We start from the raw sequence: 14,484 nt of genomic DNA on the forward strand, positions 1-14,484 counted from the left end.
ACATGAAACACAGACAGACAACAAAGGACCTGGAATGCATGTAACATACCAGGTTACCTTTGATCTGGTCCCTAGCACCACCCCAAAAACAAGTTGGAGTGGGTCTGACAGGACAAACCAAAGGTAGGTAAATGCAAGACCACAGATGTGTACTCAAAGATGCTAGTAGTACACTACTAGGTCTAATAGCATGCCAGACAGGTAGGAAAAGGGGTAGGTCTTACCGGGAGGAGAACAATGAAGACCGGCACACATGTACACATTTAGAGGTGATTCTTTAACTTGAGGAGGTCTTCGGGTAGGTGGTCAACATAACGAGGGAGGGCCTCAAGGAGAGAATCTGTCCCTGTTGAGCCCTACTTAACCTGTTGTACCCTGAAATAGCCTCCTAACACGGGGTTCTTGCCCCGCAAGGGGTGGCCCTGTCCGGAACCTAACCCTAAACTAGTAACCCTAATTGGCCCTGCCAGAACCAAAGTATAGAGGCCAAGGGTAAAACATAAAAAATATAGTGATGGATATAGAAAGCTAAGGTAGTGATATATTCACGTGTCCCTACGTGTTTCATATATGAATATATCTGTAACTGTAACTATAAAGACCCCATAAATCTTTAGAGGAATCTTAAAATGAAAGATATGTTGGCACAGACCGTACAGGGCCTATGGCCCTATTCCACATTGACACAATGTCCTTGGAAAGCGTGTGGCCTATTTCCAGGAACCCCGGCAGAGGAAAGGAAAGTTGCTGCCGGTCTGCTGGATCTCCTGCTGGCAAACAATGCATCTGTTTGACATTAATGATCATAGTAGGGATCACTTGTCCCCCATATAGAGGAAATGACTGCAACATGGAAATGCCACTGTCATATCTGCTCAATGATCAGGAACTAACTGTCACGGTCCCTCAGGTGACTGATGTCAGGAAATCCAGGACATTGGAGGAATCGAACAGTCTCCATGATTTCTCTTGATTCAGTGTTGATAGGGTAAATGACCACTTCCCTTTTCTCAGCTTTTGCTCAGTGGTCATCCCTTTATAGTCTCACCCCACCCTTCTGACTATGCGGTTGATAGCTTCATTTGGGTTTGGCTGAGCTGGTGTGAGATCCTCTCTGGTGTTCCCGTTCTTCCATCTCTACAGAAGTTAAGTGTCGCGTTTATTTGTATATTTTATATTCCCTGTTGTTGTATCTGAGCCTGAGACAGAGACTTCCATTCGTCCATCTGGGGAGGAATGGGTTGTCTCTGGTCCTATACTTATTCCAGGGCCTTATAGGTAAATCAGGGCTTAGGTATCCTGCTTATGAATATTCCTACCTTAAAGGTCTATTCATATTGATAGGTAGTCAGGGCCCGGATTAGGGTTGTCTAGGAGGTGACCTGTTTCTTCCCTAGTTTCCAGGCCCAGTTACTGTTCCCCTTCCCTCCTGTGTTCAGTGTGGAGCCCCCCCTCCCTCCCCCCCCACACACACACTGATTATGACACTAGCAGTTCTTTCCGGATCACTACCTATGCAGTTGCCTGTGTAAAAGGGCCCTTGGCAGAGACCATTAGTTTAGGAGGAGGTGGAGGGGGAAAAAATACATCTTTTTTTGATAAGATATATTACAAAGTTTCTTATATTCACCTGTACTAGTTGTGCAAAGCTTGTTGAAATTACTAAGGCACCAGTTTCACACATCATTCTTAAAAATGTTATGAATTTATTAAGAGGTGCACATGTTATATGAGTCAGGCTATGAAGGTCCCGCCTGTGAGCCACCTCCTCCATCCATGCGCAGCCCGCTTTTTGGAAAAGTGGTGAGGGTGTCAGAAAAAGCTAAAAAGTCACAAACTAGCATTTGCAACATAATTTGCAGCTATTCTACACCAGAAAACTGGTATAGAGTAATAATAAACGACAGAGCAATAATGAATGACTCCCATTGACAAACTTGTGAAAGTTAACAGTAGTGCACATATTACTGAAATAAATTACAGCTGTAATTTCACTAGGAAAAATGAAAGCCATAAAAACTGTAAGCTACAGGCAGCTGTTCTGCTTTTCTGTTGGACTAGTTGAATTTTTTTCCATTATAAAGCATGTTATAAAACTTAATGAGATTTCTATCTAGTTCTCTTGGATGAAAGTGCCACGTAAGCTTAAAGGGGTCTTTTGGGACTTTTATATTGATGGCTTATCGTCAGGGTAGGCCATCAATGTCTGATCAGCCGATTTCAAACACCCTGCACGTTCACCAATCAGCTGTTTGAGAGTAGCGCTGGAACTACAGCAACTTTAAATCAGTTGGAGCAGCGATGCAGTAACCAGTTCAGGCTGTTTAGTTCCAGTACCAAAGCTTCTTCAGAACAGCAGAGTGGCAAGGGTGCAGGGTGTCTGTTCCCCTCTGATCAGATACTGTTGGCCTATTCTGATGATAAGACATCAGTACCAGAAAACACCTTTACAAGGGGTGGAATTGAGGTCTGTTTTTTTTCCCTAGGACAGCTCTACTCTTGTTCATAGGCTGTGTCTGGCAATACAGCCCAGACTGGTTCACTTAAATAAAGCTAATTTAATATACTAGATTGAGCCCATTGACAATGGTGGTGCTGTATCAAATGTTAGACAACCCCTTTACTGAGCCCTCTTCATCTAACACACAAGGGGGGTAATTTATTATCCTGAAATGCACCTATATTAGGCATATTTCAGGCGTAAATTGTGGCACAGTGGTTAGTTGTGCTGCAGTCTGCGACTTTTCCCCACTCACGCCGGGTCTAAAAAAGTGGGTGGGGAAGGGGACAGGCCGGCAGGCACCTCTCATTCATAATTTTCTACGCCTGTTTTAGGTTTAAAAAAATGGTCAAAATGCAAGACAGAAAGGAAGGTGTCTTACATTTAGACTGGACCTGGATGTGCCAAAGTTATGTGGAGACCTGCGCCTCTTCATAACTTCGGCGGATCCACCGCCAAATATAGGGGTTATTAAGATCGGCGTCTAAAACGCCGGTCTTATAAATGACCCCCTAGTGGAAAATGTTTGTGTTCAACATAACGCGTTTCAAGGTTGTAACCTGCCTCTTTATCAGATATTGTATGTCCGCGAAACACACCGAACACAAAATCTAGCGACTTCATGACTACCTTTTTTTCAAAAGTTTTTTAGTGAATGTTTTGAACATATTAAACAAGAAGGCACATTTCAATATAATATCATCGTCTAATTGACCAATAACATATGCCTCGTAAGGACAAGTAAAACCTACAATAACAATATAATAAAATACAGAAATAATTACCCGGGATGTTTGAATCACTTCTACTTCTGACTGTATCGGTCTAATTCTTGTAGCAAATCAAGTGGGAAGTGGCGCAAGAAAGGGATGATAAAAAATGTTTCCACTCTCCTTTGATTCTACTATGTGATAGCATCAGTGCCACCGGAGCAACTCCCAGGCGGCAGTCCATCTCCATTCCACGCCTACAGGGTTGCGTTTTCTGGACAGCCCCTCCAGGTGAACATGTCCCTATGTGTTTTTTTTTCTTTCTCATGACAAATGTCTGACATTAGAATATGTTTCAAATTGCATGGGACAGTGTATCCCCTAGACAGTTTATGGGATAATATTTGATGTACCACAGTTATCACTTTTGCTGTTTAGATTATGCAAACGTGTCCCCAGGGAGAAAAGACTTTCAACCCAGAAACTTTTTCTGTCATTCCGTTCAATCACAATACAAATCATGTCATCTTCTCTTTTAATGAAAGGACGTCTGCTATTGCTGCTCATTGTCATTCCTGTTGATGTGCTGTGAGTAACCTCAGAATACATTATTCGCTAAATAAGACTGAACTGTATCAAAGTGTTTCGAAGGGAATCTGTTAGGAGAAGACATTTATCTTGCAGCTTCATATCTCAGTGTCAGGATGATCTTGCACAGTTATTTTAAACAAGTTTTGAAAACCTATCAGCTGGAGAACTTGGTTACGACATATCTACAGTGTCACCTCCAATATCTTAAAGAGTCACTGTACTTTCACACAATTAAATAGAGAATGGTTCAAATAGCAAATTTCTAAATCACTTCATTTAAAAAAAAATCTCCCTGCATCCACCTGAAAAATCTGTAAAGTCATGGCCACTATTGGATCATTTCCACCTCACTTGCAGTCCATTGCCTGTTGTTGGGCCAGATCTGTCTCTGGTAACAGAGACGGTTCACAGGAAATGGGGCCATGTCAGAATTAGCTAAGCTCCTGAGCCTTATAGAAGAACTGCTACTACACTGCTTCTGAAGAGCACAGAAGCTCTTGTGTGTCTGTAAATTTGATACTCCCCTCCATATAAACTCTCTGTGCTCCCTAGAAGAAAACATAGTGGGAAGTGAAGTCAATGCATACAGTCCTAGCAGATTCCACAGAAGAGAGATACCCCTGCTTGTGAGAGAAATGCATCTAGCTGTGCAAGTGAAACATGGAATATTATGTCTGAGGGAAGACCATAAAAGACCTTTTCCTTCACAGTTATGATTCTACAATGAAGCATAGCTTTAAATGGGTTGTATCACTGAGGCATATGGCTTTTATCATGTAGAGAAAGTTAATACAAGATACTTTCTAATGTATTGTGATTGTCCATACTGCCTCCTTTGCTGGCTTGATTCATTTTTCCATTACATTATACACTGCTCATTTTCAGGGGTTACAATCATTCTACAATCCAGTAGTGGCGGTCATGCTTGCACACTATAGGAAAAAGTACTAGCCTATATGCACCAGAGAGGCTGGAGCCTTTTCCTATAGTATGCAAACACAACTACCACTGCTGGATTGTACCCCTGGAAACGAGCAGTGTATAATGTGATGGAAAAATTAATCAAGCCAGCAAAAGAGGTCAATATGGACAATCACAATATATTAGTAAGTGCCTTGTACAGTGCAGTTTCTAGGTAAAATTTCTCTCAGGGCGATTGTTAAACCTTCCTCCCCCCCCCATCAAAACTGCTCAATGAAATCATATCAGAAGAGTACTTTTAACCGCCTCACCATATATATATATTTTTTTTATGCTCAACAGAAGATTTATTGAGAGCAAAAGAAAATCATAAATTACTGCTTAAACTGCTAAAAGTCGCAGGCAGAGTGGTACAGGGGAACTGCAGTATAAAGGAATGCAATACCCTTAGAAGAGTAGTCATGAGATACAATCATCAATAATGTGCAAAACCAAAAAACTGTCATGTTAGCATTTAATAACTAACTCAAACCCAATCACAGCAGGTCTCAACTAGCACACGCAAGTAAATGTACAAAAACCAAGTAACTTATAAAACCAGATTCAAAGCATAGATGGCAAGGCGGATTACTGTATACTGTACATAAAATGTATGGAGGTTACGCCATGGCGAACAATATAACTGTGCCATGCTGTACAATAAACAGTGTAACCCCTACACAGTGTAGCGGTATACTGTATATTGTGTGGCACAGTGTATGCTATATGTATATAACATAAACATATTTCACATGAAAACTTACAATTACTTGGCTTGGCCCTTGGAGATCTCGGACGCCACTTCAACACTTTGGCTCGGGGGCTCGGCGGAGCTAATGTTGTGTTTTATCCTAATGAGAAAGATTTCATAATAAGGATTTGGAGAATGGGCAGTGGGATAGCAGAGCAGGGAGAGGCTGGTGCTGCTACTAGGGAGCTCATACCGTGGTGGAGTAATAAAGCCCACCAAAATCCCCCCCCCCCCCCCAGTAGAAATAATTCTTCTCATAATGTGCAAAACATACCCCCTTGTAATGCTCCCAGTTGAGCTAATATTCCCATTATGTGCCAATATAAAATACCCCTTCTTAGTGCCCCCGTAGATTACCCCATAGTGCTCCTCTCCCCCTTCCCCATAATACCCTTTATAATGTGTCCCAGTATAAAATGCCCCTATACAGAGCCCCACATATAAAATACCCCTTCTTTTTAGCCTCAGTAGATGCCCCTATAGTGCCACCCAATAATGTGCCAGTAAGATGTGCCCCCATAGATGCCCCCTAATCATGTGCCAGTAAGATGTGCCGCCATAGATGCCCCCAATCATGTGCCAGTAATAAAAGCCCCCATAGATGCCCCCCAATCATGTGCCAGTAATAAGAGCCCCCCCCCCATCATGTGCCAGTAGCCCCCTTATGTGCAAGTCGCCCCCCTATCAAGTGCCAGTAGCCCCCCTTATGCGCCAGTAGCCCCCCTTATGTGCCAGTCACCCCCCATCAAGTGCCAGTAGCCCCCCTATCAAGTGCCAGTAGCCCCATTATATGCCAGTAGCCTCCTATCCTGTGCGAGTAGCCCCCCTTATATGCCAGTAGCCCCCCTTATTTGCCAGTTGCCCCTTTTATGTGCCAGTAGCCCCCCTTATGTGCCAGTAGCCCCCCTTATGTGCCAGTTGTCCCCATATGTGCCAGTAGTCCCCCTTATGTACCAGTAGTCCCCCCTATCATGTGCTAGTAGTCCCCCCTATCATGTGCCAGAAGCCCCCCTTATGTGCCAGAAGCCCCCCTTTTGTGCCAGTAGCCCTCTTTATGTGCCAGTAGCCCCCCTTATGTACCAGTAGTCCCCCTATCATGTGCCAGTAGCCCCCCTTATGTGCCACTAGCCCCCCTTATGTGCTAGTAGTCCCCCTTATGTGCCAGTATTGTAATTTGTACATATTGTGGGAGATTAGCTAGTGGGGATCACCTTTTTCTGAAACAGACAGTCCGTATGCAGGCAGTTTCCTTGAAATCTGGCTGGTTGCCAGGTTTATTTAGCCAAAAGGGTTTGTACAGCAGGAAACAAACAAAACAGAAAGTAAATCCTTGCCGTCCGGCGCTAAGCTATACAGTCGTGTCCTGACTATACGGTGTGGGGCTGCTCCCCGACACCCCCAACACAAATGGTAAAGCAAACCTTTTGTTTTTCTCGCATCCAAACATAGCTCTCTCTTAAGCAACACAGGTTACGGTCCTGAGACTCAGCACATGAGAGCCCTGTTGTGCTCTCTTCCTGTTTATTTAAAGTCCACCTGGAGGTGAACTCCAGTGGACCACAATCTCTGGACCGGAACCAAGCCTGCCACCGAGGCTGGAAAAACCTGGGCCGGATTCCGGTTCAGTCACTGACAACAGAGAGCATGCGAGGTGAAACATACCTATCGTCCATCACCTCGCATACCGTCACAACATATATATAAAAAAACAACTTCTACTTACCTCCTCCAGGATGCGATGCAGGCCTCTTCTGGCCTGTGTCCCTCGCTGGCTCAGGCGGCGCGATGACGTCATCGTGCCGCCTGCACTGGCCTCTGATAGGCTGCCGGCCTAGTGCTGGCAGCCTATCAGAGAAACAGGGAGGGGACACACCTCTCCCTCCCCTGTCGGCTGCCGCAGCACAGACATTTGTATCGCCGTCCTGAGGACGGCGATACAGATGACTGTAGAGATGAGTGAGCGCTTCCACAATGGAAGCGCAGCGCTCATCTCCTTCTGTGCCCCTCTGCGCCCCCTCCTGACAGCGCCCCGGGCGGCAACCCGGCCCCGGCCCAAGAAACGGCCCTGGCCTTGTATTAACCTTCTCTACACGATAAATGCCATTTTCTGAAGAAAGACAACCCATTTAAGGCATTGTATGACTGGGTGCACAGCCACAGCACATACAGTAACTACATTCTAATGATAAAAAAATATGGAAATGTATACTTGGTGATGTGATTTGTAAGTCCACCTAGTATTAGCTTCATGCAAAACTGAGCAATAATTCTTTAAAGTGGATCTGTCAGATTCTGCTGTAAGGGCAGAATAACCACAGCTACAGGTCCATACTACTAGTAGCCAAATGGCATATGAAATGAGTCTTGTTTGGCTACTTCTTGCACTGAAGAAACCACAGACCCATAGTTTTTCAGTCTGGTGTAGTCACAAGGAGACCACCCCCTCCATCTTACGGCCTTCCTCAGGGTGGTGATAGACAGGCTGTTTTATATGTCTAATTAGGAAGAAGAGACTTGCGCTCTTACATCTTGTATAAAAGTACTCTACACAATAGATAAATTTATATGTGGGTGCACTGATGACAGGGGAAAGACAGACCAGTCTGTTGACGTTCAACATACCTAAGGGCTCATGCACATGATCGTGGTCTGCTTGGGAAACATGGTCCACCTCCCGGTCTGACCGCGCCTCTCATGGTCCAAACTAATTGCATATATGGACTGACCTAATATATATAGGGGTGTCCCATGTCTCCCATGAAAGCAGATGCCGGGCCACAAAATGGGTCAGGCATGTTGGATTTCAACGCACCCAATCATTTGTGGCTGCGCCATTCATGCATATGTGTTAGTGTTATGAAGAATAACTGCTGCCTGAATGAGCATTCATCTGACAGCTATCTACAGGTATATGGCCATCTTTTATGTCACTTTGTGCCTCCTTCCTTTTCTACCACAGAGAGTAGGAAAGGGACAAAGTATAAGAAAAACAGCTGTGCCTGTGAGAGCAATGATGGACACATAGCCATCCCTGGAGCAACACGTTCATAGTGGTGATCAGTGGGTCATACCTCAGTGATCAAGCATTTAAAGGTTATGTACAGCTTTGGGGGCAATTTAAAAAAAATCATTTCAGTGTACTCATTTTGCGCAAAAAATATTTTTTTTCCAATTGGTATTTTACTCTATTCCGTCAGACAGGGAGCTGATGGCTCCTTATTTCTAATCTCAGACCTTATAAACACTCATTATAGCTCAGCTCTTATCTTGCTGATAAGAATGTTGCTTAAATAAGTGTTTATGACCTTTTAGTTATTTAGCGATAAGGTTTATTAGATGACAGCACAAAGTGAAATTACGATTCACACAGCTAGACAGTTAACCTTTTTGTGACAGAAAGGTTGAATATTTTTAATAAAGACCAATTGAAAAAATTATTTTTGGATACACAAAATGAGTAAAATGCAATGAAAAATTGTTCCTGAAGATGTACATAGCCTTTAAGTCCCAAACAACCCTTTCATCAATTTTCTTATTTTTTCCATGTCTTCTGTTAAAATATAAATCTTGCATCATTTGCACCTAAATGCATGTCTACAGTAGAAGGTAATGGAATAATAACACTGTGATGGAAAGTCCGACACTTTCTTGATCTTTTTTTTTTTTTTTTTTTTTTTTTTTATTCATATGCGTTGATGTCTACAGCTACTGCAATTCCATTTCCCAATTTTCTTCATTAGGATTCTAGTATTGATCTATTGTCTCTTTCTGACTTATCTATAAGTATCTGCCTCTGATTGCCTGTATTGTTGCGCCTCGTTTCCATTGATGTAATTTTCTCTATTGATTGATACAAGGATTCTTGTGTCAATTACCTGGCTATTTTGTTTCCTGTTGTAAGAGTTCCCATGGTAAATATTAGGTTCATCCTGTGCGTCTTAATAAATTCTTTGTAGTATCAGAGAAAATAGTTAAGCGTCCTGCTGGAATGTATAATGTGCCACACTTAGCATATGCCCAAAATTAACACCTGCTCTATGTCTCCCTGGGGAAAGGTCTTTCGTAAAGTAGAAAAAATGCTGAGGTTGAGAATGAAACCACAGCTGTTCCTCTGTACCATCTAGAAAGATACAATACGGGTCTCTTTAAAATGAGATAACTACTTAAAGGGAATCTGTCACCAACATTTGACCTGTAAAAGTAATGCCACCATGCTGCCTTGAAGTCAGAAACAAACATACCTTTGGTATACCTTTGTCGATTTTCTATGTCCAGAAAATGATGTTTATTCTATATGCAAATTAGGTTACAAAGTGCCCATCAGGGCATTTCAAAACTCTCTGAGCCCAAGCCTGCCCATTCAGTGAACCCAGTGCCTCCTCTGTGCTCTCTTAACTGCCTGTGATGTCACTAACGCCCTCCTTCCTTTGCTGGTGATGTCACCTCCATGCTTTTTTCCTTGGCCTGCTCATCACAGTATATACAGTTGCAAGAAAAAGTATGTGAACCCTTTGGAATGATATGGATTTCTGCACAAATTGGTCATAAAATGTGATCTGATCTTAATCTAAGTCACAACAATAGACAATCACAGTCTGCTTAAACTAATAACACACAAAGAATTAAATGTTACCATGTTTTTATTGAACACACCATGTAAACATTCACAGTGCAGATGGAAAAAGTATGTGAACCCTTGGATTTAATAACTGGTTGAACCTCATTTGGCAGCAAAAACTTCAACCAAACGTTTCCTGTAGTTGCAGATCAGACGTGCACAACGGTCAGGAGTAATTCTCGACCATTCCTCTTTACAGAACTGTTTCAGTTCAGCAATATTTTTGGGATGTCTGGTGTGAATCGCTTTCTTTCTTCTGTTTAAGCCATTCTGTTGTTGATTTACTTCTATGCTTTGGGTCATTGTCCTGTTGCAACACCCATCTTCTGTTGAGCTTCAGCTGGTGGACAGATGGCCTTAAGTTCTCCTGCAAAATGTCTTGATAAACTTGGGTATTCATTTTTCCTTCGATGATGGCAATCCGTCCAGGCCCTGACGCAGTAAAGCAGCCCCAAACCATGATGCCCCCGCCACCATACTTCACAGTTGGGATGAGGTTTTGATGTTGGTGTGCTGTGCCTCTTTTTCTCCACATATAGTGTTGTGTGTTTCTTCCAAATAATTCAACTTTGGTTTCATCTGTCCACTAATAGAGTTATTATACACTTTTAGACGTTAGGAGAATAGATCAGGAGAATACAGGAGTTATTATACACTTATGGATATAAGGAGAATACAGGAGTTATTATACACTTATGGATATAAGGAGAATACAGGAGTTATTATACACGTATAGATATAAGAAAAATACATCAGGGCAATACAGGAGTTATTATACACCTACAGATATAAGGAGAGTACTTGAAGAGAATACAGGAGTTATTATACACTTATGGATATAAGGAAAATACTGAAATTATTATAGACTTATAGATATAAGAATAATACATAAGGGGAATAGAGGAGTTATTATACACTTAAAGAAATAAGGAAAATACAGGAATTATTATATACTTATGGATATAAAGAGATTACATTAGGAGAATACAGGAGTTATTATACATCTATGGATCTAAGAAGAATACATCAGGAGAATACTGGAGTCATTATACACCTATGGATATAATGAGAATACAGAAGTTATTATACACTTACGGATATAAGGAGAGTACTTGAGAGTACAGGAGTTATTATACACTTATAGATATAAGGAGAATACATCAGGAGAATACTGGAGTTATTATACACTTACGGATATAAGGAGAATACATCAGGAGAATACAGGAGTTATTATACACTTACGGATATAAGGAGAATACATCAGGAGAATACAGGAGTTATTATACACTTACGGATATAAGGAGAATACATCAGGAGAATACAGGAGTTATTATACACTTACGGATATAAGGAGAATACATCAGGAGAATACAGGAGTTATTATACACTTACGGATATAAGGAGAATACATCAGGAGAATACAGGAGTTATTATACACTTACAGATATAAGGAGAATACATCAGGAGAATACAGGAGTTATTATACACTTACGGATATAAGGAGAATACATCAGGAGAATACAGGAGTTATTATACACTTACAGATATAAGGAGAATACATCAGGAGAATACAGGAGTTATTATACACCTATGGATATAAGGAGAATACATCAGGAGTTATTATACACTTACAGATATAAGGAGAATACATCAGGAGAATGCAGGAGTTATTATACACTTATGGATATAAGGAGAATACATCAGGAGTTATTATACACTTACAGATATAAGGAGAATACATCAGGAGAATGCAGGAGTTATTATGCACTTACGGATATAAGGAGAATACATCAGGAGAATACTGGAGTTATTATACACTTACAGATATAAGGAGAATACATCAGGAGAATGCAGGAGTTATTATACACCTATGGATATAAGGAGAATACGTCAGGAGTTATTATACACTTACAGATATAAGGAGAATACATCAGGAGAATAATGGAGTTATTATGCACTTACGGATATAAGGAGAATACATCAGGAGAATACTGGAGTTATTATACACTTACGGATATAAGGAGAGTACTTTATGAGAGTACAGGAGTTATTATACACTTATAGATATAAGGAGAATACATCAGGAGAATGCAGGAGTTATTATACACCTATGGATATAAGGAGAATACAGGAGTTATTATACACTTATGGATATAATGAGAATACAGGAGTCATTATACACTTATAGATATAAGGAGAATACATCAGAATACAGGAGTTATTATACACTTACAGATATAAGGAGAATACATCAGGATAATACAGGAGTTATTATGCACTTATAGATATAAGGAGAATACAGGAGTTATTATACACCCATGGATATAATGAGAATACAGGAGTTATTATACACTTATGGATATAAGGAGAATACAGGAGTTATTATACACCTATGGATATAATGAGAATACAGGAGTTATTATACACTTACAGATATAAGGAGAATACATCAGGAGAATACAGGAGTTATTATACACTTACGGATATAAGGAGAATACATCAGGAGAATACAGGAGTTATTATACACTTATAGATATAAGGAGAATACATCAGAATAGAGGAGTTATTATACACTTATAGATATAAGGAGAATACATCAGAATAGAGGAGTTATTATACACCTATGGATATAATGAGAATACAGGAGTCATTATACACTTATAGATATAAGGAGAATACATCATGAGAATAAATGAGTTATATGTTGATATAAGGAGAATACAGAAATGATTATACACTAATATATGGAGACTACAGGTACAGAATTCTGTCACTGCAGTTTCTGGACTGTCGCTATTTGCTGATGGCTGTTAATGCAATTCCTTAATATATGAGTTATTTAGCATATATGAATATGTTATTATACTTGTATACGAATACTATACTTTCAGTGTAGGACTGAACTGATCATTGTTAAGGAGAATACATTGTTATATACCCTATAGTTACACACACATATATGCCATTAACACTTTTTTGACAAAATAATTATTTCTGCCTGACATATTTCGATTATCTTGCACAAAACACACAGCCAACGCGTTCAATATTCCCTTAAGTGAGTGCTCTCCATTTCGTCCTGTACAGATGTGTAGATTGGCTCCATCCTGTCTGTTCACATAGAGTTAACCGCTGCCTGTATGCTGAAGTGAGCCCTGATGCATTCTGGTAACAGGCTTTGGTGATTCCCGTTAACTTCTATGGCTGCTGCATTGATAAGAGCATGTGGCAGGACTCTGCACTGTGCTCCAGCAGCTCTCAGGGCAGCCATGCATCTAACAGCTCGGTGATTGAGGCAGCCATGTTCACATTTTATTTCATTGTTTTTTAGTTTTTTTTTGTTTTTTTTTCTTACTTTTTTTCCTCGTCTTAATGTTAACGTGAATCATTTTGCTGCATTCTCGAGCTTCCTGAGGGAATGAAGGGCAGGGGCTGCTGGGAGTCGCCATCCGCTCGTTCCTTCTGCAACACCGGCTGTCTGAATAAGTATAAGAAGGGTTAGTGGCCTCCCCGGCTTGCTGACACAGGCTCTGGTTTTCCATAAAAAGTGATGTCCTGCGGGTATTGTTATTGCATGATTGACTACGTGCACCGACGGGAGGCGGATTTAAGCAGCATGCATGTGTATGTATTTTTATCCTTGCCTTCTGACAATGCAGCAGGGCTGGCTTCAGCGCCTCTGACCTGCCATGTGGTAGGCGAGGTGAGAAGCTGTGCACCTCTGCAGGTGGGGATAGGTCCACGGAGGGGGATTTGTACCGTCAGAGAGCGGTAGGATTAATTGTGCAACTTTTACGTCAGGGGACTGATAGCATCCATTTTGTTTCTCATGATGTGTGAGATTGGACGCCTGTGAAATGTTAATTCTGCTCGACTGCCTTGTTTTCGTGATTCGCTATTATGCAGCATGTGTCCGAGAAGATAGCACAGGAGCGCTGGGTCACCTTCAATGTCATTTGCTGCTGTGTGATTTGCTGAATGTGAAGACGTGAAGGAGTACGCTGGCATCATCCTCCGCTTCATGTGCCTTCTTTCACACGGTCAGTATTTTACAGCAGTATATGTAAGCCAAAATCAAGAGTGGATCCTGCAGGGAAAAGTATCATGGACAGATTTGTGCCTTTTCTATGATCCGGACCCACTTCTGGGTTCAGCCTCCAAATACTGATGTAATACTGAACGTATGAAAGCAGCCTTCCTGTAATAGAATATGAACTTTTCTAGAACACTATGATAAACAAATACTGAATACAGCTCAAATATTATTACAGCAGAAATACTTTTTACTTTTTTTAAAACTTTTTTTAGTTTAATTTTTTTATCTCCCATATCCCAAAATCGTACTTACCTGAGA

General features: G+C 41.2%; 1 protein-coding gene across 4 annotated transcripts in view; it reads left to right on the top strand.

The window, feature by feature from the left end:
* The window catches only part of OSBP2 (oxysterol binding protein 2), a 273,565-nt gene that overhangs the window by 93,922 nt on the left and 165,159 nt on the right, over positions 1-14,484 (top strand). The window contains exon 1 of one of the 4 annotated variants that reach the window (XM_044275845.1): positions 13,549-13,627. The exons of 2 other annotated variants lie outside the window; for them this stretch is intronic. In XM_044275845.1, coding sequence (XP_044131780.1) covers positions 13,549-13,627 — 79 coding nt within the window. Of the gene's footprint in view, positions 1-13,548; positions 13,628-13,735; positions 13,755-14,484 lie in introns of those variants that run through there. One more of the 4 variants, XM_044275847.1, reaches the window with a different exon arrangement.

Source organism: Bufo gargarizans, chromosome 1 (genome assembly GCF_014858855.1).
Source record: "Bufo gargarizans isolate SCDJY-AF-19 chromosome 1, ASM1485885v1, whole genome shotgun sequence".
Lineage (NCBI taxonomy): Eukaryota > Metazoa > Chordata > Amphibia > Anura > Bufonidae > Bufo > Bufo gargarizans.